Source organism: Diospyros lotus, chromosome 13 (assembly GCF_014633365.1).
Source record: "Diospyros lotus cultivar Yz01 chromosome 13, ASM1463336v1, whole genome shotgun sequence".
Classification (NCBI taxonomy): Eukaryota; Viridiplantae; Streptophyta; class Magnoliopsida; order Ericales; family Ebenaceae; genus Diospyros; species Diospyros lotus.
In genome coordinates this window covers 36,673,795-36,698,113 of record NC_068350.1, presented here as the reverse complement: position 1 = coordinate 36,698,113, position 24,319 = coordinate 36,673,795, and the positions used below count along the sequence as shown (strand labels likewise).

At 34.5% G+C, this 24,319-nt stretch overlaps 1 protein-coding gene across 1 annotated transcript; it reads right to left on the bottom strand.

The window, feature by feature from the left end:
* Positions 1 to 417: 417 nt before the first annotated feature.
* Positions 418 to 12,182, bottom strand: LOC127789068 (alpha carbonic anhydrase 4-like). The gene is made up of 7 exons (XM_052317825.1): positions 12,010 to 12,182; positions 10,631 to 10,848; positions 9,575 to 9,681; positions 9,309 to 9,411; positions 8,145 to 8,303; positions 8,007 to 8,060; positions 418 to 764 (listed from the first exon to the last, which is right to left on the bottom strand). Exons 1-7 carry the CDS (start codon positions 12,128 to 12,130, stop codon positions 675 to 677), a joined length of 852 nt encoding a protein of 283 aa, XP_052173785.1. The 5' UTR covers positions 12,131 to 12,182; the 3' UTR covers positions 418 to 674.
* Between the last annotated feature and the right edge of the window lie 12,137 nt (positions 12,183 to 24,319).

The window sequence follows — 24,319 nt, the reverse complement described above, 5'->3', positions numbered from 1 at the left end:
GTTGTGATTATATAAGCTGCCGCATAATGACATATGAATGGCTATGTAGGGGTAATGTAGAACCAGCAGTGGCCGTTGATGATCCATTAAAGGAAGAAATAGCAGAAGAAAGGTCACATGCATGTGCTGATCGTCTTGATTAACCTCTAATATATGATGAAAGTGTAGTTTGTAAGTCACAATATTGCTTGTAAAGAAAACAACAAATAATAAAACATCATGCTCATAAAACTTAGAAACTCTGTGTAATTCACAAAGAAAGCCTACCTTAATCCTTTATAATTTTAAGACGTAAAGGATAGTGCCAGTTGATGAAGAAGAATGGCAGAATTTGATTTTCCCCTCTTAACCCCGACCTTAATGACGGATGAAAAATAGAACTGTAATTTGTTTTCTATGTGTGAGATAGAAAGAGAACCAAATTCCTATTTATAATTGTAGATGTAGCCTCCCATCAAGGTTTATCAAGAGTTGTATTTTTCTTTGAAGCCAAATAGAATTTTAGTAATCGATTATCTCATTAAATCATTTATTTATCTCATCAGATAAATACAAACATATCTGATAAAATGTTCCTTAATTATCATGAGCCACAAGATAATTCTTACATAGTTTCCCAAGTACTTTTATAAATAGAGAGCTTCAGTTACAAAAGTAAGGTTCTCGTTTAAGTTTCAAGTAGAACCTGGATTGGCTCTGGGCTTATATAACATGACTGTTCTTCCATCCAGTTGCTGAATTGGCCTTGCATTTGCCTCAAATCCCTGAAAAAGTGAAAACGAAAAGCACATCAAAATCGTTGCAATGCGGAAAATCTAGAGAGGGGGGCAATGTTCTGTAGATGAGTAGAAATCCTGCGTGTGCAGCAATTTGTTTACGATAAAATTTGAAAAAGGAATCTTGTACAACAACGCTAAACTTTAATCCAATCACAGACACAGCATCCATAGCCAATTGCAAACTTGGATGCATTTGCATTAAGGAGAATAAAATGACTTATTTTTCAAAAATGACATTCATTGCATTTTCAGTTTGGAAATGATTGGATGATTGGCGAGTTATAATGTATATAGGCGACATGGCATAATGGGATTAATGACAATGTTGTTGACATTCATTGCATTTTCAAGACCAAAACAATCAGTGTTCGTCCATACATTTCTGATACACATTACTTATCTGTATTTCCAAGTTGAGTTTTTCGAGTGTTTCCCATCAGTTCAATCGGGGGGACTTTGGTAGAGAAACTTTGGACTGGAGGCACCTTACATTATGTTTGGAACAAGAATTTTGGAGGAAAGGAAAATAAATGTTCTTCTGTTTATGTTCATATGTTACTGTATTTTCTTTCCCTTGAAAATCTTAGTTACAATTTGAGGGTTAGAACATTTGTATCTAAAAGCAGTGATTGCAATTAAATCATAGGAGAAATTGGGAGGTATTCCACAAACATATGAATTCTCAATTATATCTTCTTAAAACAGTGACAAGTTGGGAGGATATCTGTTTTGCAAGATTTAAGTGGTGGTGCCTAAGGTGGGGCTGTTCAAAATTGAACTTCAATGCCTCTTTCTTGATGGAAGGATGGCTGCAGGAGTGATTGCTAGAGATTATGCTAGTACAATATTGGAAGCAGAAGTTAGTACAGGGGTGACTTGGTCTGTTTCGGCTGCTGGCAAAGACGACTGGATAATGGGATGGAATACTGTTATGTTTGAAGGAGATTTCCCAGTCTGTGACAGCAGCTGCATGTATCAATCCTAGTAAAAGGACTCATTGATCTCTCTAGGCCAGCCATGTTATTGGATATTTACACTTTGTTGAGGCAGTTTACTGGATGGCGTTCTGTTTATGTTCCAAGGCAAGCAAATGGAACTGCCCATGCGTTAGCTAGTTGCACTATAATAGCTGATTTTTTTTTTTTCTATAAAGGTGATGGTGTTGCCACAGAGCTTAAAGAAGTTGCTAGGAAGTATCATGCTTACTTTACCAACCGGTTTCTCTTTTTGTTGATTTTTGTCTTCTTTTTTATTTATTTTTTTATCGTGTGGCCCTTTTTCTGGCAATTAAAATAATTTAGACATGTAAGAGAACACAAATAGACACACTTATAAAAAGAATGGATGGAATAAAAGAAATTTGTATCAAGATAGTGGTAGGTACCGAGGGTATTATTGAAATTTCTGCAATAAAAGTAGCCACATGGGCATGGCCACTTCCATGTAAGTAGTTAGAGAGGAGACTCATGGTTGTGATCATATATTGTGGAAAGGGCCTATATAAAGCCTTGTATTGGAGGATGGGAGTTACCCGTTTGAATGATAATCTATTTCCCTCTAAATTCAATTCTTCTCTCTTTTCCTTTTCTCTCCAAATTCTCTTTCTCTCGTCTTCTTAACTCACGGAAACTTCAAGTCTCTTCTTGAAGACTTAACAATTGGTATCAGAGCCAGTCATCCTCGACTGTGATTCCGAGTGAGATAGTCAGTCCAATTGATAGGATTGAGGCAAAGTGATCGGAGACAGAGATGGCAGAAGGAACTCGATCGAAACAACTGGAGAATCGCATGGAAGCAATGAAGTTCGAAATGACTCAAACTTAAGAAGCAGTAACGCAGAGCAATGAAGAGATTAGGGCGATCCGCGATATATTAAGAGAGGAGATGACGTCTTCCCGAGAAGGAGTTCAGAGAGAATTGGCAAGGCAAGGGGAGGTGTTAGATCAGTTCGAAAAGTGGATAGGCAGTGTGGTCAGCATGCTGGCTGCTCTCCCTCAATTCCGATTGCTGTCAGAATTTCCTCCCAAGTCAGTTCCGGAAGCTAGCATGGCAGGAGCGAGAATTCTTCCCTAACCCCAAGGAGTTATAGAAATGGGGAATTCATCGTACGAGGACACTACAGAACTGGTAAGAGAATTCAATTCTCCTCGTTCTCACCAAGGCTCTATGCCGAGGTTAGAGATTCTTCTCTTTGAAGGATCCAAGCCTAGGTGGTGAATCCGGAGGTGTGAGAGGTTCTTTCAGTTCTATCAAATCATTGAAAATCAGATGATCAATCTGGCCACAACTTATCTAAATGATACAATTGATGCTTGGTTTCAAGGGTGGTATAGATCAAGGGGAATGGAGGCTAGATGGATCGATTTTGCGGAAGAATTGTGTATTCACTTCGAGGAACAAAATATGGTGGATGTGATAGAGGAGTTTACTAAACTCAAGCATGAAGGGTCAGTGGCCAAATATCAAGAGAAGTTCGAGGAGTTAGGAGCTTTGATGTGGAGTGCTCAACCAACTCTCGCCGATCAGTACTTCGTATCCAGCTTCATTAGTGGCCTCAAGGATGAGTTGAGGTTTATGATAAAAATAATGATGTCGACAACAGTTAGGCAATCGGTAGAAAAGGCCAGGCTACAAGAGTTGACACTATAGGCTATATTCAAAAAGAATAGGGTGGCTGCTAGACCAATGCCAATTCCTAATTACCCTATAAGAGGGAGTAACAAACCATTATTATTGGGAGGCCTTTTGGGGGTCCTAAGGTTAGTTCTCTGCCTTCCCATGCTACAACCATGGAATATAAGCGACTTATGGGGCTGTGTTTTAAATGCGGTGGGAAGTATCATGTCGGGCACTAGTGCAGGAGGCAGCTCCTTAACATGGAATGGGAGGAGGAGCCTAGTGCAGACGGTCTAGAGGAGGAGGTGACTTAAGAGGCAGTTGGACTAATAAGGGAGGAAGAAACAGAGCATGAGGGAGGAGAACTTTCCTTCCATGCTTTGAAAGGAGGGCCTACGGGTCAAATCATAAAGGTGGGCAACTGGGACAAAAGAGGTTAGTAGTATTGATCGATAGTGGTAGCACCCATAACTTCTTAAATGAAGCTACTGTCATGGAATTGAAGTGCAGATTAACAGCTACAACTTCTCTCTTGATGACTGTAGCTAATGGGAGTAAGATGTATAGCCATAAACGGTGTGAAGGGTTCTGTTGGGAGATGCAAGGACATCCCTTCTAAACTGACCTAAGGGTGCTGGAATTAGGTAATTGTGACATAGTGTTGGGGGTGGATTGGAAAAAGAGTGTTAGTCCTCTCACCTTTGACTTCAACAAATTGGAAGTCACCGTGGAAAGGGAAAATTCTAAGCTCATTCTAAAAGGAACCATGGAGCACGGAGAATGCAAATGGATAAGGGGAGAGAAACTATAGAGATGGATAAAAAGTAAAAGGGGTCAAATAGCCCAATTGTATTCAATCCACGCAATGGAAGAGCTTAAACTAGAGGGCAGGGATACAAAAAGTAATCTCCTATGGAAAGGAAGTTGGGCACTACTCCAATCGACCACTCAGGTACCATTTCCGAATAGCTTAACTTTATTGTTAAAGGAATTTCAAGATCTCTTTGTTGAACCTCACACCCTACCACCCCAAAGAACCTTAGACCTTTCGGTATTCCTTAAACCCCACTCTGAACCAGTGAACTTGAGAGCCTATAGATACTTTCACATACAAAGAGCGGAGATTGAAAAACAAGTGGGTAGCATGCTCTCCTCAACCATCATATGCCCTAGCCAAAGCGCCTTTGCATCCCCCATCTTACTCATGAAAAAGAATGATGGGTCGTGGAGGTTTTGTGTTAACTATTGTCAACTCAATTCTAAGACCATCAAAAACAAATTCCCTATACCCCTCATTGATGACCTTTTAGATGAGCCACATGGGCCAAAATCTTTTCTAAATTGGACCTAAGATCTAGATATCATCAAATCCGGATGTCGCTCCCTGATATACACAAGACAACCTTCCATACTCATCAAGGACTATACAAATTTATGGTGATGCCTTTTGGGCTCACTAATGCACCAACTACCTTTCAGGCCTTGATGAACCAAATATTTCAGCCTTACCTTAGGGACATTCATCATAGTTTTCTTCAATAATATCCTTGTATATAGCTAAGACCTAGAACAACATTTAACCCACCTAAAAATGACATTTGAGGTCCTGAATTCTAACAAACTGTATGTAAACTATCCAAGTGTACATTTACTCAAAAAGAGGTGGAGTACTTAGGCCATATTATCTCAGGGAAGGGGTGAGGACCGACCCTCAAAAGATTGCAGCTATGATCGAGTGGCCTAGACCACAGTCAGTAAGGGAGTTAAGGGGGTTTCCTAGGTTTTTTGGGATATTACAGGTAGTTTGTGCAGAATTATGGGCTCATTAGCAAGCCCTTATAGAGCTCCTCAAGAAAGACAATTTTTAGTGGAATTCCTAGGCAAATGATGCCTTTTTGACTTTCAAGCGAGCCATGACAGAGGCCGTTGTGCTAGCCCTTCCAGATTTCTCTAAGAAGTTTGTGGTGGAGACAGACACAAGTGATAAGGGAATAGGGGTTGTGTTAATGCGGGAGGGAAGACCCCTAACTTACATTAGTAAGGCACTAGCTTTTGACATTTGGATTTTAGTGTGTATAATAAGGAGTTACTGACAGTATTTGGGGCTATTGAAAAATAAAGGCACTACCTGGAAGCTAGCCCTTCTATAATTAAAACTTACCACAAGAGTCTGTAATTTTTATCCCAGCAAAAATTGCACACTCAGCTACAGAGGAAATAGGTCTCAAAATTGATGGGGCTGGACTATTCCATTGAGTATCGAAGAGGAAAGGAAAATGTAGTGGCATATGCTCTATCGAGGAAGGAAGAGGTTGGATGAAAGAAATGGTTGCAAGCTATGAGCAGACACCATGGATCATAAACCTAATGGCAAGTCTGGCAGTGCAGTCATCAAGACCTTCAGGGTACACCCTTACTAATGGGCTGATGCGATTCAAGGGAAGAGTGGTGATGGGTGATGACGAAGCATTGAGGAGGAGGATACTAACGGCCTTACATGAATCACCAATGGGAGGACATTCGGGCATCAAGGCAACCTACCACAAGGTGAGACACTTATTTTTTTTGCCAGGACATAAAAAGGAAGTAGTGAATTTATGTTCAATTTGTCAGAGGTGTAAGCATGAGAATGTAGCCTACCTAGGTCTTCTACAACCCTTAGAAATTCCAGAGCAGGCATGGAAGGGAGTATCCATGGACTTTGTTGAAGGGTTACCAAAATCAAAAGGACGGAATGTGGTCATGGTAGTGGTGGATAGACTGACTAAATTCGCACATTTCATCAGTCTAACCCATCCCTTTAGTGCACAAGAGATAGCAAAGGTGTTTATGGACTCAGTGGTGAAGATCCATGGTGTGCCAAAGTCGATTGTCTCGGATAGGGACAAGATTTTTACAAGTACCTTCTGGCATGAGTTGTTTAAGGGATTGGGAGTGGGATTATGTATGTCTACTGTTATCATCCACAAATAGATGGCCAAACCAAGAGAGTCAACCAATGTTTGGAGGGTTACTTGAGATGCATGTGTCACACTAAACTTAAGAGCTGGCATAAATGGTTGTCTTTAGCCCAGTGGAGGTACAATTCAAGCCACCATAATGCCATTAATAAGAGCCCTTTCAAAGCAATATTTGGTTACAAGCCACCTCTAATTCTAGCCCTATCTAGTACAACAACAACCATGGCCATGGTGGAACAGTATCTCTAACAAAGGCAGGAAGTTTTGAGGATACTCAAGAAGGAGCTGAGCATAGCTCAAAACCGAATGAAACAACACACGGATCGGAAAATGAGTGATCGGTCCTTTGAGGTGGGGGATAGGGTCTTTTTAAGGTTGAAAATGTTCTTACAACAGCCTTTTACAACCATTCCAGCATCTAAACTAAGCCCCATGTACTTCGAGCACTATGAGATGGAGTCAAAGATTGGGAAGGTGGCCTACAAATTGAGATTACCTGAAGGAGTCAATGTGCACCCAATGTTCCACGAATCCCTCCTGAATAAATCTATTGATCCCCATGCTACTTTTAGTTCAGACCTACCACAAAGGAATGAAGAGGAAGGAGTAGTAGAACCCCAAGCTATTTTGGATAGAAGGGTATTATATTAGGGCTCATTGCCCTTGACACAGGTGCTGGTGAGATGGACACAGAAAGACCCGAACCACACGACATGGGAGTACCTATCGGAGTTACTAGATCGGTTCCCATGAGCTACAGGGCTACTTTAAATTCTTGGGGACAAGAATTGTTTCTAGGGGTGGAGAAATGTTAGGACTTGAGAGTATTATTGAAATTTCTGTAATAAAAGTAGCCATATGGCCACTTGCATGTAAGTAGTTGGAGAGGAGCCTCACGGTTGTGGTCATATGCCATGGAAAGAGCCTATATAAGGCCTTGTATTGGAGGATGAGAGTTATCCGATTTGAATGATAGTATCTTTCCCTCTAAATTCAATTCTTCTCTCTTTTCCTTTTTCCTCCAAATTCTCTCTCTCTCTTTCTCTCTTTCTCTCGTCTTCTTAACTCACGGAAACTTCAAATCTCTCCTCGGAGACTTGACAGATAGGTAGAGGAAGACCAATGAAAACTCCCAGATGTGAGATGGGATACAATGGTTTTACCAAAGAAATGGCATGAACAAGGATGATTAGAGAGCTAAATTCATGTAGCCTAATAAGCTTAAGGCTTGTGATGATGGTTTTTTTAATTTTTTTCTACTGTTGGACAATGAAATCTTGTTTTAGTGCACCAAAAAAAAAAAGAAAGTGGATATCATTGGGGTGACATAGATTTCTTCCATCTAAAAATGACACATCCCGTTTGGAGTTAATTCCAGTGAAATCAGAATTCTAATTTCATAGTATGATTCCAACAGAATTAGAATTGTAATTATTTAGTTTGGAACAAAACATTAGAAATTGGAATTGAATTCTAATTCCAGAGTTTTGGAGGATTCCAAATAAGTTGTAAGGGACTTTCTTGATGTTTGAGTTCTGAGTACTGTCCAAATTCATAATAGAAGAAGTCACTTCTTTATCAGTAGCTTCAAAACACTCCTCTTTTGTTGGGAAAACTGGACGAATACAATAATAATCAACGAAACACTTACATCATGTACAGCATCCCTTAGTGCTTTAACTTGCTCTCTTGATACTGTTCTCACCTACAGAAGCAAACGATGAAACAATATGGCGTCAGGGGCATGTAAATTTTTTTTTTTATTTGAAAAATTAGCGAAGAGTCAAACCTTCTTGACTATTGTCCAAATAACACCCTCTGTGCATGGAGGAACTGTCAGAGAACCAATATATCTGTAGTACTTTCTGCTCCCAAACTTAATATCACCTGGGTTAACAATCCCCAGGTCTTTTTCTTCTTTACCAATTACACCAAGGTGCCCTGTTAGCTGCAAAAAGGAAAAGCTGGAAACACTCATACAAACTATAGTTTCGAACTGGGTTACTTGTTAAGTTATAGAAATTTTCCTGGTAGATAAGTTACAATGCAACTTCACAATGGCTTGTTTATGATCTCCCCAATATGGTGTTAGAAATTTTATTTCTAGCATAATTGAGCTGCTATGAATTGTTACTTTGAAAAAACTATGACACAATACAGTTTCGGTGATACAAGGATACTGGACTATTTGATATTTATCTAAATTTTTACAAGCCAATCACATTCTGGTTTTGAGATGTAGTTCCATGGCTAGTTTAAGCCAAAGCCAATTAGACGCCCATAATAGGACCCTAATGGAGAAATAAAAATATATAGCTAGGTCCTCTCTACGCACGCTGCGAATTTAGTCCCATTGATGTCATCAAATTGTGGGTGAGAGAAGAAGGGGAAACCCTAATTTCTAATACTTGTTTTGCAGGTCTTATACAGATAATTCTATCATTCACTATTAGTAGCAGTGATTGAGTTAAGTACGCCATCGTACTTTTATAATTGGCGTTTTCATATTCATGTGTTCATCACAACACATGGTGTTATAGATTGACAAACAAAAAATAACAGGATGATCACCTACATTTATCAGGTCATCTAAGAGCAGGAGAGAAGAAAACAGTGAGGGCTCTTGATTTCCATTTAGGGCCCCTCATAAATAAAAATAGCATCACATTTATAATGTTAAAAAATTTGAACCAACATCTCAGAGATTCCAACTTGGAAGAAACAAACCAGAGTCCACAAAGTTTCAAGAGCATCAACATGAGTGAGTCTTACTCAATATAAGTAGCATATATATAGATTTGACTAGTTCTTTACCGGATTGAAACAGTGAACAAAAAATATATATTACTAGTATGCATGCATGCGTACGTATATATTATTAGTATGCATGCATACGTATCTCTGAATATTGACCTGAGAGACTAAAGGGAACAAGGGAAATCCATCACAATACCTTTTCAAGGAAAGGATCGGGATGACCATATTTGTATGTAATCCCAACAACAGCTATCATTCCGTTGGAGCTGAGATGAACGATGTGAAGCTCCAATTGGTATCTGTAGAGAAATTAGATGAAAGGGGGTTAAAGGTACATACATTGTTGATATTGAAAGATCCTGCTTAATGAGGCCTAGTTGGATTAAACAGGCTACTCACATGAAAGCACAAACTAAAATTTCCACACAAACAGAAAAAAAGCAGGAAAGGAAAACAAGAAACCTTGTTCCGTTGAAAGTATGCTCAGAAGGAGAATGCCAATGACACTGGAGCAATTTATAGTCAGTCCCATTTATATTAATTTTTCCAGCATCTCCTTTCCATGTTACCTGAAAAAGGACCTGCATCTGATAACCGGCACGCTAGAGGAAATAAAAGTGACTTTCAAAACCCAATTTGACTCAAACATTGGTCCAAGCAGTTGACTTCATTCTTCACTCGAGAGCCTAAAGGGAATCTATGCAACCAAATATTTAGGTTGTTTTTGATAACATTTAGTTAAAAAAGAAAATATTTTTTAATATAAAAAATAAAAATTACCCCATAGAATTTTTCATAGAAAAGAGACCAAATGATGTTTTAATGATTGTACTATAAAATTAAATTTCATGAAAAATATAATTTGTCAAACAACAAATATGGAATTCAATTTCTTGGATGAGACATTTTCCATATTATCAAACACACCCTAGATAACATTTAGTTGGAAAGAAAAGCATTTTCCAACTTGCATGGAAAATAAAAATCATCTCCCCTTAAATAGAATTTTTCATGGAAAAGAGGTCAAAACATGCTTTAATGATTGTACCATAAAATTCAATTTTATGAAAATATAGTGTGTTAAAGACCAAAGATAGAATTCAATTTCTTAAATGTGATATTTTTCATGTATTTTCTATACTATCAAACACACCCTTATATTAATTTTTCCAGCATCTCCTTTGCATCCTACCTGAAAAAAGACCTGAATCTGATAACCGGCACACTAGAGGAAATAAATGGGACACTTTCAAAACCCAACTTCACTCAAACATTGGTCCAAGCAGTTGGCTTCACTCTTCACTCGGCAGCCTAATGGGAATCTATGCAACCGAACATTTTATAATTGACTGGACATATCAGGAATAACCTAAAGGATGTTGCTAGTGCACGAGACTCCACCTAGCGAAATTAGGGTCATATTTATACACAACCTTCTTTTTTTTTTTTTACCCGAAGAGATTATTTTCACAATTCGAACTTGTGCCTTTATACAAGCTAAACCATATGGTAACTTACAGTAATATCATGTCCCCTATTTTTGATCGTAGCAGGAGCTCGTTTGTAATCCCTTTTCAATTTCCCAAGATTAGGAAAAACTTGCACTCTCTGGTCAAGAAGATCGATAGGGGACTGCATCTTTCCATTGTCACAAACTTGCCAATGCGGATCAATCTGGCCCCATTTACTAGGTCCTTTACCAGTTCCTTCCAAGTACTGGAAAGGTGTTTCGTCATCTGGTTGTCCAAACACAAGGATGATCACAAGTCCAATAAGAGAAGTTTTACAATAGCAAGAAAGTAACATAAAAATTCAAATTAATCAATCATATACTTTTGAGACCATAGATAAAATGATACAAGTTAAAATTCATGTAATGGACTCTTAATTAAGGCATGATATGTTATTATTAACATTCATAAACTGAACCACATTCAAATATCCACTTTATTAAAAACTTCAAAAAAGATCTTTCCTTTCTTCCTGATCCTTAAGCCCGTTAAGTGAGGATGCCTATATAAATTCTAATTCTCTAATCTTAGCCTAGGATTCCTGTTGAAAGATTCAATGATTTTTATCCTAGTTGTGTGCTACTTAACAACCCTTTTCCACTATCTAGAATCAGTTCCACCTGTGACAATTAGGAATATTTTTAAGACGACAAGAGTTGGCAGAATTACTAAACTTAAAAGTAGACACAAAGTAAGTTGTGCAGATCATATTCAACAATGAAGGTTGAAAAAATACAGGAAAAAAGATACAGAATAAAGTTGTAGATCTATCTTTAATTCCTTACTGAATTAATGCAGCTTGTGATTCAAATCCAGTGCTCTTCCTTAGTACAGGAAAAACTTAAAGAATAAAGTTATACATTTATCTTTATTGAATTAAAGCTGCTGGTAATTCAAATCCAGTAGTCTTCTTGAGATAAGATTTCACTTTCGCAACAGAGAGTTGGACAAAAAATCTATCCGTCGTAACTGTACCTGTTCTTTTCCCTCTTTTGCTGTATCTGTTCTTAGAACAGAAGGAGGACTCGCAAAATAGGGAAAAGAACAAATTGATTCATTGTTCAGCCATTGGCATCGTGCTGCCTTCACGATGTTTTTCAACGGAATTAAGAATCCATAACCTTCGTAGATCGTCTCTGAATATTGCAGGTCCGTATGCCATCAAAAAGCATTCAAATTTCAACAATCAACATATTTGAAAAACAGACAACAAATTATTGCGAAGAGGACGGATTTAGCACATGCAAACCAAACGCGAAATCGACGAAGAAACATTCAACAAAGAAACTGGCAAGTGCTTGACCGATAACGAGTGTTTGATAAATTCCGTAAATACCTCTGTACGAACAAATGTTTGCAGTGAAAAGGCTGAACGAGAGATCTTACCGACTTCAGATTCAGACGCGTTGCTGAAGACGAAGAGAGTCTGCAACGAGAGTATGAAAATGGCGAAGGAGAAGGCGAAGAGGAGAGAGAGAGGAGATGGTTTGGCTGTGAATTTGAACATCGCGGCAGTGCTTCCTTCCTACTCCGCTCAGTGCTCACGTGTTACTAGACAGGCTTTGAGCGAAATATCGGGAGTGTTGGGGCGCACTGCGCTTTATACAGACAGGCCAGCATCATCGTCCAACCTGTAATTTAATGGTCATTTAACTTAAATATATGAAGAGTTAAGGCAGTTACATCTTAAATAATTTTTAATAAAATTCCCATGGGATATTATAAGTTATGGCAGTTAATTAAGATATCAAGTAAAAAATATTAAATATAGAAAGTATTATGAATGTTTATTATTTCTAACGTATTTATTAAACTTATTTTAATTTTTTTAAATATGGTTATGTCTCTCCGCTTAAAATAAATATATCTTGATCTTTACAGATAAAAAAAAAAGTAATATTTATGTCTTCTAATACATTTCAAAAAATTTAACAAATAGCTTGATAAAAATTTTAAAATATTTCTCAAATTTATCTTAACCATTTTATATTTTAGTCTAGAATGCATTCCGATATTATTTTAATACTCTCTTATCTTTTTCATTTTAACAAACACGACTTATAAAAATAGATGTCACGTATCACTCTTTTTTTATGTAATAAGAAAAATGTATTCTTAACATTAGACATGCTAAGTGAATTATTAAATAATAATATTTTAGAGTCGATCATAACTTGACATGTTTAAAAGTTACCTTTATGGTCAATTTTTCTCAATCATGAGGCGATCCTAATTATTCTTGACCTTGAACTTCTTTGGGATCTACTCTACTTACAAAATAAATGTGGCAATTAATCCCTTAATATGTTTTCTAATGATCAAGTTAGTCTCGAGATTAGAGATTGAGTGACATAATAATGATACAATAATTATACAATTAATGAGATATTTGGGTCTTGAAATTCATGCATGCCTTTATATAAGTACACTACAGAGTTGATAGTGTTTCGATCATGCCACGTGGACAATCAAATATAAGGTTCGTAAATGATTGTGATCATCGCACGTGGAGGGTTAGAACCTATGAGCCGATAACTAACATTGGCTTGGGTCTAGGTTTGGGGTTAAATTGGAATCTTCAAGTTACTTCTTTCACTTAAACTTGATACTTCTTAGGTTGAATCTGAGCCTAAGACTTATAACTCTAACTCGTGGTACAATCTGAACCCTAGGATTCGAGGGTGATTGCATATAAATTTTTTTTATCCAAAATACTCTTCATTGTGTATCTTTATATTTAAAACTCTAAAATAACACCCCTAAGGCGTAGATCAACTGACAAAGGAAGAACTCGCTGGGGTGTTGCTCTTTGGGCCCTCAAGTCTCGTGTTTAAGCCCTGGTCATGAGATAATTTGGTAAGTTAGGAGCGACTTTGAAAATAAAAAATACTTGTCGCCCTCACGTTTGCGATTGTGCTAGAGGTTGAATTGTCTGCTGAATTCCCTAATTTACCTCTTTTGCTGGAATCGTGGGGTCGAGTAACGGGACGCAAGTGATAACACGTAATCGAAAAAAAAAAAACTTTAAATAACTATTTTTGTACTTTAATTCCATCATCAATATATATATATATATATTTACGTCAAGGATCAATTCAAAAAGCATGTATTTAGGCGGAGGCAAGGAATCTAATCACCACTTTGGTGAATTTAACGAAAGCAAATCAAACTATCAAATAATTACTTCTAGAAAAGTATTTAAACCAACGAGTAGTGTCATTGGCGTATGCCCAACGGGCACGGAGATGGTCAGCACCAACCAAACTCAACATGTGCACCATAATAATAAGTTCTTTTTGCGCCTTTGACACGTTTCTTGATTATTATTGATAAAATTAAACTCACAAATGACATAAACAGTATATAATTGATTTAAAGCTTAATAATATGATGTGTGGAAGACACAAAAACTTAAAACTATTGTTGATTAAATATAATAATAAATTTATTTATAATGGGAGAACTTCTTAATCGGAGTTTTGCAGATGACCTAATAGGAAGAAAATTGATCAAGAGCGCATGCAGGTCTTTCGATATTTAAGTCAGAGTCTTGATTTGAGTGCAAAATGTAGAGAAAATGGAGTTGTGGTTAGTGTAGAGTTTTGAATATATAGGATGAGAGTTCTCCTATTTATAAAGATTATGATATTAAAAAATCTACATTATTCGACAAACATATCAAATGTCTTTTTAGATTTGTAAAAGCACATCGAATGTAGGTTTGACTCATTTATGATAATTTCATGTGAATAATATATGGAGACTATATCTTTAAGTATCTAGGAAAAGTCTCTTGCACGATCTTGAGAGAGGTTTTTGGGTTTGAGTGTCCCACAAGAATTTCCTAAATAGGGGTCTTCTTATGATCAAGTGACCTATGAAGCTCTCCCATAAGAGTCTCTCAGTGATGTTGAGAAAGACTTCTAAGAGATGTCACTAAGTTCTCTTAAATCAATAAGACATTTGGTTTCTCAATCACTTTGGCCTCTCAGTCTTTTGATGGGCCTCTGGGCTCATCATTGGGCACAGGGCCGGCCCAAGGCCCAGTGGAACCCTAGGCAATAATAAATTTTTTTTAAGAAAAGGTGGCGTGGTGTATTTTTTGGAGACTCCCAAATTTTTATTTTTTGGGGGGTAGGGGGGAATTTTTTTAGGATGTTTTGTTCTCTGCTTATTTTTCTGTGTGGGAAGGGTTATTTTTTTGGGGGGTGCTTTGTTTTCTGTTGGGGGGGGGGGGTTGGGGTTTTGGGGCCCCAAATTTTTGGGACCTTAGTGGCCTATGCCTTGAGTCGGTCCTGATTGGACATAACATAAACTAATTAAGGGAGAACATAGATCGGTTTACTTATGATTTTTAAGGTAATTATAATTGTAATCATAATTTTACTTTTGTATTGTGGATTTTCATAACCTTGTTTGTAACTGATAAATTAAATATATTTGCAATTTTTTTCATAAACGTTTTAAGAAATTGCATAAATAAATAAAATATTTAATGCAAATAATTGTTTATTAAATTAAAGAATAAACAACAACACACACAAAAATTGACGACGGAAGTTAAAGATTCACATTTAAATTACACTTAAATTGATGATTAAACAAATTAAAATTAAATAGATCGAATTTTTCAAACTAAATACTAAATTTGTGTTAAAATTTGAATCGAATTGATCGAATTACTCAAATTGAATCAACCAAACATGTGTCAAAAATCAACCAAATAGATTCTCAAATCAAACAAATTGAAAAAATCAAACCAATTGAAAAAAATAGAAAATTAAAATAACAAACTGCAAAAACGACATCATTTTTTTACATTCCAATCAATTTGGTTATTTTAATTTTTTTCAACACAAATATTGAATCGAACCAAAATAATCGAAATTGTTAAAGTTGGAAACCAAACTAAACATACCTACAATTTGAATATGTGATAAGTTTGCCTCAAGTTAGTTCCTAAAAGATCAGTGAAGGCAATTGTAATAATCAACTAATGTTTAGTTAGGCGGTTTTAATTTTGTTCCAACTCTAATTTAGTTAAGTTTGAGGGTTAAACTGATAATATACAATTCTGATAATTATATTGGGATGTCTGCCTTCTTAGTCTATAAATAAGGGGGTAAGAGGTTAGCCAATAGATAGAATTAATTTTTCTATGCGAGTATTCCTTCTTTTTCGTTCTAAGAGGAAATTTTAGAGAGAAGAGATAGTCTTTTATAATCTTAGTGAGCAATTGAGGGTGTACTCGGGTATTACTGTATTAATTTGTTTTTAATAAAATAATGTAGCTTTCAAGAGGATTCTAAGGTTAGATATAGGGTTATCCTAAGGGACAATTTGCACCAAGATAAACTCACAACTAATCTTAAAGATCAAGAACAGTTAAAATTTTATTAGTTTTGATTTATTGTCCTAGAAATAGTGTCAAGAATGTGTTGATTTGACATTGAAAGATTTAATGCCATAATGATTTTGGCATTTGAAAACTGAAAATGAGGACTTTGTAAGGAAACTTAAGATTAGAAAATCCTTAAATGAAAAATGAAAATGACAGAGTGTTTCGATCATGCCACGTGGACAATCGATTATAAGGATCGAAAATTATTGTGATCATGGCATGTGGAGGGTTCAATTTGACCTATGAATCGGTAAATGACATGGGCTTGGGTCTAGGTTTGGGTTTAGATTAGAATATGATACTTCTTAAGCTAAATCTGAGCCTTAAATCTATAACTTGTGGTACTCGATCTTAATTCATATCCAAAAAGCTCTTGATTGCGTGTCTCTATCTTTCAAACTCTAAATAATTGCCCCTAGGGCATAACCAAGTGGCAAATGGACAGACTGAAAGCTTGTCTGGGAGCTCCTTAGTATGAGTTCGATTCATGGGAGAAGCATAATGATTCTTTCTGGGTAAAGACCTTGGAGTGGCATCAGTGGCGCCAAGATCTACCACACTGGTCACTCAGACACATCTTGCGATTTACCTTCTCAATGTAGCTCTAGAGATAGAGTGGCTGAAAATGCCAATAATAAAGCGTAATCCAAAACTCTAAATAGTTATTTTTGTACTTTAATTCCATCATTAATATATATTTATGTTAAAGGATCAATTCAATAAGTATGTATATAGACATAGGCAAGGAATCTAATCACCACTTTGGTGAATTTGACTAAAGCAAATCAAACTATCAAATAATTACGTTTAGAAAATTATTTGAAGCAACAAGTAGTATGATTGACTATGCCCAACGGGCACCAAGACACTGAGCACCAACCAAACTCAACATACGCACGATAATAAAAAGTTCTTTTTGCGCCTTTGACACGTTTCTTAATTATTTTTAATAAAATTAAACTCATAAATTACATAAATACTGTATAATTGATTTAAAGCTTAATAATATGATGTGTTGATGACACAAAAAATTAAAACTATTATTATCTAAATATAATAATAAATTTATTTGTAATAGGAGAGCGTATGGATCAGAGTTTTATAGGTAACTTGCAAGGGAAGAAAATGGGTTAGGGGCACGGGTGACCTCCTGCGCAGATCATTTGATGCTTAAATCAATATTTTGATTTGAGTGCAAAATGTAAAGAAAATGGAACTATGGTTAATGTATAGTTTTGAATGCATCTTAAGTGGACGAGAGTTCTCATATTTATAGAAATGATGGTATTGAAAAAGTCATATTTGCAGCAAGCATATTGAATGCCCTTATAGGTTCGTAGCGTGAATACTGTAATACCCCAAAATAAAATAAATGAATTCTAAAAGTTTTTAAAAAAATTTAAGTTGAAAAGATTCAGGTTATGAGATTTTACAAGTGACTCTTGAGTGATTCAAGGAACTAGAAATCAATTTAATAATTTTAAACAGTCGAATTAGTGGAAGGGAATACCTCGAAACAATATATCTAAAGGAAACGGTAAGACATTGACAAGCATCTTGAGACAATATTTATGATGCTAAAAGAAATTAAAATGGGGACAGTGGTGGGTGTCGAATCCAATAAATAATAAATTCTTACTCTTAAAAATATAAATTGTGATAGTGACGAACAATGTCGTATCCACATGGATTGGTTAAATATATTCATTTAAAAAATTAAAATGAATAGAAGAAACGATTGAGGGTTTTGAATTTTGAAATTTAAATTATAGGAATATAAATTAACGAAAAATTAATTTAAACAAGTATTCAGTCCAAGGTATAATCTTAGAATTGATTCGGGAAATTGATCATCAATGCAAAAATAATACTATCTATTCTTACACTAAATTGGTTATGGTTATTAACAAGCTATAATAGTCTATTTCTCCTTACTTTGTTGATAATCAAGACAAGATCATTGATTATTTCCCTTGTTAATAAACAATTCTAAACAATCTCTTAAAGTTTAATTTACCAACAACATTAATTACTAGAAAGATGACCAATTCTAACTAATGAATACACAAACTCGATTCATTTAAGCTAGATTATATATCTATCTCTATAGCATAAATTGAAAATTTATCCGTAATCAATTATGTTATTTGCCACTAGTATTAGAACATCTAAACAATTATGGAATTAGATTTCTAATTGACGATATATTATTCTAACAATCATATAACGAGCCATTTGTATTAATCAATTAAAACAATAATTTCAATAAACATAGAATATATATAAATATAGAAAGAATAGAAGAACAAAAAAAATTAATTCGTTCTCACAATTCTTTCAAAATCAAAACTTCGATTATCCTTATATTAGAATAAGAGTTTAGCAATCCATCAAAAATAAAAGAAAGTACCTAAAGAAGAAGAGAGAAGAAAAGAGACATCTGAGGGAGAAGAGAACCAGCGCCTAGGGTTGGCAATGGTTCGGTTCAGTTTCGGTTTCGATTTTTGCCAAAACTATAACCAAATCAAACTTAAACTGCTAAAACCAAAACCAAACCATTACCCATTGGTTTTAAAAATTAAAAACCATAACCAAACCATTCGGTTTCGGTTTTAACCGTAATTTTTTAATTTGATCCATACCAACAAGCAAAGACAAACTCTTATAAATAACATTCATAAAAAAATTTGATAACTCTACAACAAATAAAGACAAACTCTAATAAAGTTACTTTATTATTGCATAAAGTTACAAATTAACTTCAAATTTGTTGGATAAAAAATCACATCTCCAAACCTACACATTCAGTTTTAAATAAATAAATATATATTATATATATGTATATTCGGTTCGATTTAGTTCGATTACTCACACATTCAGTTCGATTTCGATTTGGATTTTGATTCGAATTTAGTAAAAATCATAATCAAACTATACCTATTGAAACAGTATTCAATTTTTCTTCAAATTAAATCATTATCCATTCAAATAATTTTTAATTATATTAATCAATTCAATTTAGATTCGATTCCATAATTTCGATTGCAATTGTCATATCTAAGCGCCCCTGTTCCGTGAGTCTTCCACGTACTCCGTACCGAATTTGAAGTTATTTTAACACCCTTAATTCCATGGGCTTTGATTAAAATATTATTTTTTCCTCCAACTTTAATTCCAATTTATCAAGGCATGGCTGCTCCAATTTCTCTTTCGGTATGCCTTCGCACAGCTTCACTGCTCCCATTTGATTTCCTCGCTTTTCTTAAAAAAAAAAAAAATATTTAATATATATAATTTAAATAAAATATGTATAATAACAAGAACGATTTTTTTTTATTTTTAAACATAATTTATTAAATTTTGTCACTAATATCTTATAAATAAAAAATCATCACAAATAAATACCTTAAGATATAAAACATGTTAAATAAATTAAATGTTAAGAGAATGAAAATATAAAATTATGAGTTCACCAATACAGTTAAAATATAGCTAAAATACAGTTTGAAAAGTTGAATAATTGTAAAAAAAAATTGAAAAGCCAACAAAATCTTAAGAGTGCTCCGATTTTATATAAGAATCAATTTTGAAGTGGTTATAGAACAAAACGATAGTTTTGTGAGATTATTCAGGGTAAAAATATACTTAGTGAGTAATTTTGAATTATTAATTTTAGAATTTTGATATTTTAATCCAAATAAAATTAATATTTAAGGATATAATTGTGATGTGTAAAGGTTGAAGTGAGATTAAGAATCTAATTTATGGATTTATATATAATTTTTATAATTTTAATTATATAATAAATTGTATATATATATTTATATATGTGTGTGCAGAGAAACTCTAGCTGAAATCAAGGGGTAAATTCAGTTGGCTATGATTGGTCCCCAAGCATCAAGTGACTATATATATGGATGGACATTTGAGCATTGAAGGAAAATCAAGAAGAGAGAGAAGCCGTGAGGATCGCTGGTGGCGGCGGCAGCAGGGGCGGCCATGGCTGGAGCGCGCGAAAGTGGCTGAATGAGGCACGGGGGCTGCGGGCGGCGGATGGGCTGTTGGTGCGCGGGTGGCGCGGCATGAGGAAGAAGGAGGAAGGAGAAATGAAAAAAAAAATTAGGAAAATAAGGAGAAAAAATGACTAAAAAAAATTTAGAAAAATGAAAAAAAAAAAATTATTTGGGCTCTAGGGGCGTGTGGAAAGCTCAAAAAGGCATTTTGGGTGCAAAGTTGAAGCCGAATAGGTAAAGCTAGCGTGGGCGTTTTACCCATTTTGTGTTTCGATTTTGCTAAGGTATGAAAATTTAATTATCTTCAATTATTTTTATAATATTGAATAATGTGAAAGTTATTTTTTAAGTTGTGTTGAAGTTATTTAAGGTGAGCGGTTAATCCTAACTTGGTATGAGTTTATGTGAGGATTATTATTTTTAAAATAATACACAAATGTTTTATTTGTCATAATGTATTATGATGTCTCATATATTTAGAAATGCATTCATATGATGTGTTGTGATGCATATGTACATTCTTAATATTTCTTGGCATGCATCGCATGTGGAATGATGATATGGCTAATCTATCACGGATGTTTGAAACATATCTCACCATTTGAAGTAAGATCGCATAAATGATAATTAATATAAAAGGAAATATGATGCATTTTGCCCAAGGCATGTTATGCATGAGATTTTATTAAATAAAACCTCACTTAGATGATTCATCATCTAATTGGATTATGTCCCTAAAATATTATCACGTTCTAAGTGAATCAAGTCAGGCGAAGAAAAAGAGAATTATTGAAAAATGGGCCTATGTAAATTCTATGGATGTAAACCTTACTCTCATGTTATATGACTCTACGATTTAATGTTAATTAAGGAAATAAAGGTAGTATTTTGTTCCTTAGTTATTATGCAAGATTTAGGTTTCGATCCATTTTCTATAAATGCATAATTAGCTAATATAAATATATCAGTAAAGTTTGTATATACAAAAAAAAATAATAATAATAACACTCTGATAAGAGGGGTGTTATAGATAATATCTAGAGATCATGTTTCTTAGGGGTCTCTAAGTCTCCCAGAAAGGTCTCTCACACTCTCTTAAGAGAGGTTTTTGGGTTTGAATGTCCCACGAGAGTCTCTTGAATAAGGGTTTTCTTGTGAGCAAATGACCTATGAAACTCTCCCATAAAAGTCTCTCGATAATGTTGGACTAGGCTTCTATGAGAGATTTCTCAATATGAAGTCAATTAGACCTTTGGTTTAAGGTCACTTGATCTCGTCACCTTTGTCTTCCGGTCTCTTAATGGGCTAATAAGTCATTTTTTTTAGGTTTGGGCTCATCATTGAGCATAACATAAACTAATTAAGGAATAACGTAGATTGGTTCACTTATAATTTTTATGATAATTATAATTGTAATCGTGATTTTACTTCTGTAATTATAATCACACTATTATGGATTCTCACAACCATGTTTGTAATTGACAAATTAAATAGGTTCACAATTTTTAACCATAATCGTTTTAATAAATTGCATAAATAAATAAAATATTTAATAAAAATAAATGCTTATTAAATTAAAGCAGAGGCAACGACACACAAAAATAAATGAATTCGACAACTGAAATTGAATATTCACAATTAATTAGACTTAAACTAATTATTAAACAAATTAAAATTGACCTTGAGAATTCCAGCAAACGAAATGAAAATTTAAAAATGATTACACATTTTATGAAAAAATAAATTTTATATTTTTTGGATATTATTATAATATATTTTAAGGTAACAATTTTATTTATTTAATACAATTGTAAATAAAATACAATTTAAGGATATTTTATAAAGAATTGTATATTTAAATTATTAATTTATAAACTAATAATCTATTATATATATAATTATCAATTCCCATTACTTTTTTCAATTACACTTATGGTTAACTGTAACTGATAATGTTATGGTTGCTGAATGACGTCCTAATATATACATGCATACATGTAAATACATTTGTATTATACATATAGTACTCTCAATGATAGGTGTCAAATATCCCTTTCGGCCGAATAAGGTTAATCGAACTAGTTGCAATAGCGGTAGAGCGTCGTAATCGGGTGATTTGTGCGACGGGGGGCGACTGACACCTATAAGTTTTCCGACGCTCAAGTCAATAAAGATTCCGAATGTTAGAGTGTGGATAAGAATTTGAAATGACATATCTTGACCTGCACTAAGGGTGGTTTATATAGAGATAAAAGTATTAGGTTGCTAACCGTCGTGGGAAAATAGAGAGCTGAGATACATGATAATGATAGGAATCATCCTCGAGGATCTTGGATTTGATGAGAATTTTGAGCTAATGAGGATCAATGCGCGAGTTATTCGAAATTGATGAAATTTGTTATTGGTGTAAGAATCTTAACTTAGATGGAAACATTATCTGAGTTCTTGAACTAAAATCTAACCTAGGGGTCGGCTAGTTGCCAAGTTATGGGCCTGTTGCCAGGGTACGGTCCAACGAATTAGTACCATCCAAAAACATTTGTACACATACTTACATATGTAAATATATACACATATTTATAAGAAATACATAAATACATATATGTATACATACGTATGCATGGCACAATTTTAAAATTGTTAAACAAACGGCTAGCCCGGTTAGGTTATTGAATTATTTATATTTATATTATGGTCCGTGAGACGTGGGCCTGGTTCGACCCGAAACACTAACGAGGTAGCTCGGGATAATAGATTGAGCTTAGCCCATCATTTTGTACACAAATATGACCCAAACCCAACCCATTTAAGTAACGAGCCAGATTGGCCTTGCTTTAAAAAATGGGTCAGCTTGTTTAACCCATCTCCTTTGTAAAGCCGAATAGTTGAGCCTATCGGACCATTTGGTGTTCAAAAATCAGAGATGAGCCACTAATTCAACTGAGCTCCGAATCCATAAATTTATTTTTGACCTTCTCATGCAATGAGTAGAACGGTGAAAATTTGTATTTTTATTGTTAAAATATAATAATAAAATTATAATTGCGGTTAGGGATATGCAATTGATTATAATTGAACCGAACCGATCAAAATTCACTAATTGAACTAAATCGAGGCATATAACCGAACTAAATCGATCGAATTATCTAAACAAATAGAAATAATCGAAACCGAACTAATCGAATTTTGAGCCATTGCAATCGAATCGAAAATCGGACCAAAATTCTTATGAAAAAAATCGAATCGAACCTAATAACCGAACCAAACATAATAAAAGAGGGTTGGGTTGTCGGTTCGGTTAAGTTTTTTTATTAATAATACAAAAAAAAAAAAAGACCCGAATAACCAAAATTATTAAGAGAAATAACCGAATCGAACTGAAACTAATAACCAAACTGAACTAAATAATCGAAAATATGAGGAAAATAACTGAACCAAACCACTACCAATGAAAAGTCAAACTAAACCGACCAAATTTGTTGGTTTAGTTCGATTTACTTGAACTTTTACACATCCTTAATTGTAATGCCATGTAGTAAAGCTTATGCACCATTTGGTGTTCAAAATTCGAAGATGAGCCACAAATTCAATGGAGCTCCAAATCCATAAATTTATCCTTGACCTTGTCATGGAATGGGTGAAAATTTGTATTTTTATTATTAAATTATAATTACATGTAAGATGTGTAATCGATTATAATCAAATCGAATCAATTGAAATCATTAATCGAATCAAATTGAGGTGTATAACTGAACTGAATCGATTGAGTTATTAAAACTAATTGAAACTGAACTAATAGAATTTTAAGCCATTGTAATCGAATCAAACTTAATAATCAAACTGAACATAATAAAAGAGGGTTGGGTTGTTAGTTCAGTTCAATTTTTTGATTAATAATATAAAAAAAAATAAAACAAACTGAATAATCAAAATTATTGGGAGAAATAATCGAATAGGACTAAATAACTGGAAAATATTGAGAGAAATAATCGAACCAAATTGAATCGCTATCGATGAAAAACTAAACCAAATCGACTGAACTTGTCGGTTTTATTTGGTTAGTTCGATTTATCTGAACTCTTATTCACTCATAATTGTGGGAGAATGTTCGTCTTGAACCTCTAATCTTGAGATACTTATAAAACATGAGATAATTAATGACACATGATGTCTTTAGAGTAAGTCTTTTGATATTTAAGTCAGTCTCAATAAAAAAAATAAGAAAGTATTCATGTAACTTGTGTAGCAATTATTGCATACCTTAATAAGAAAGATGAATCTC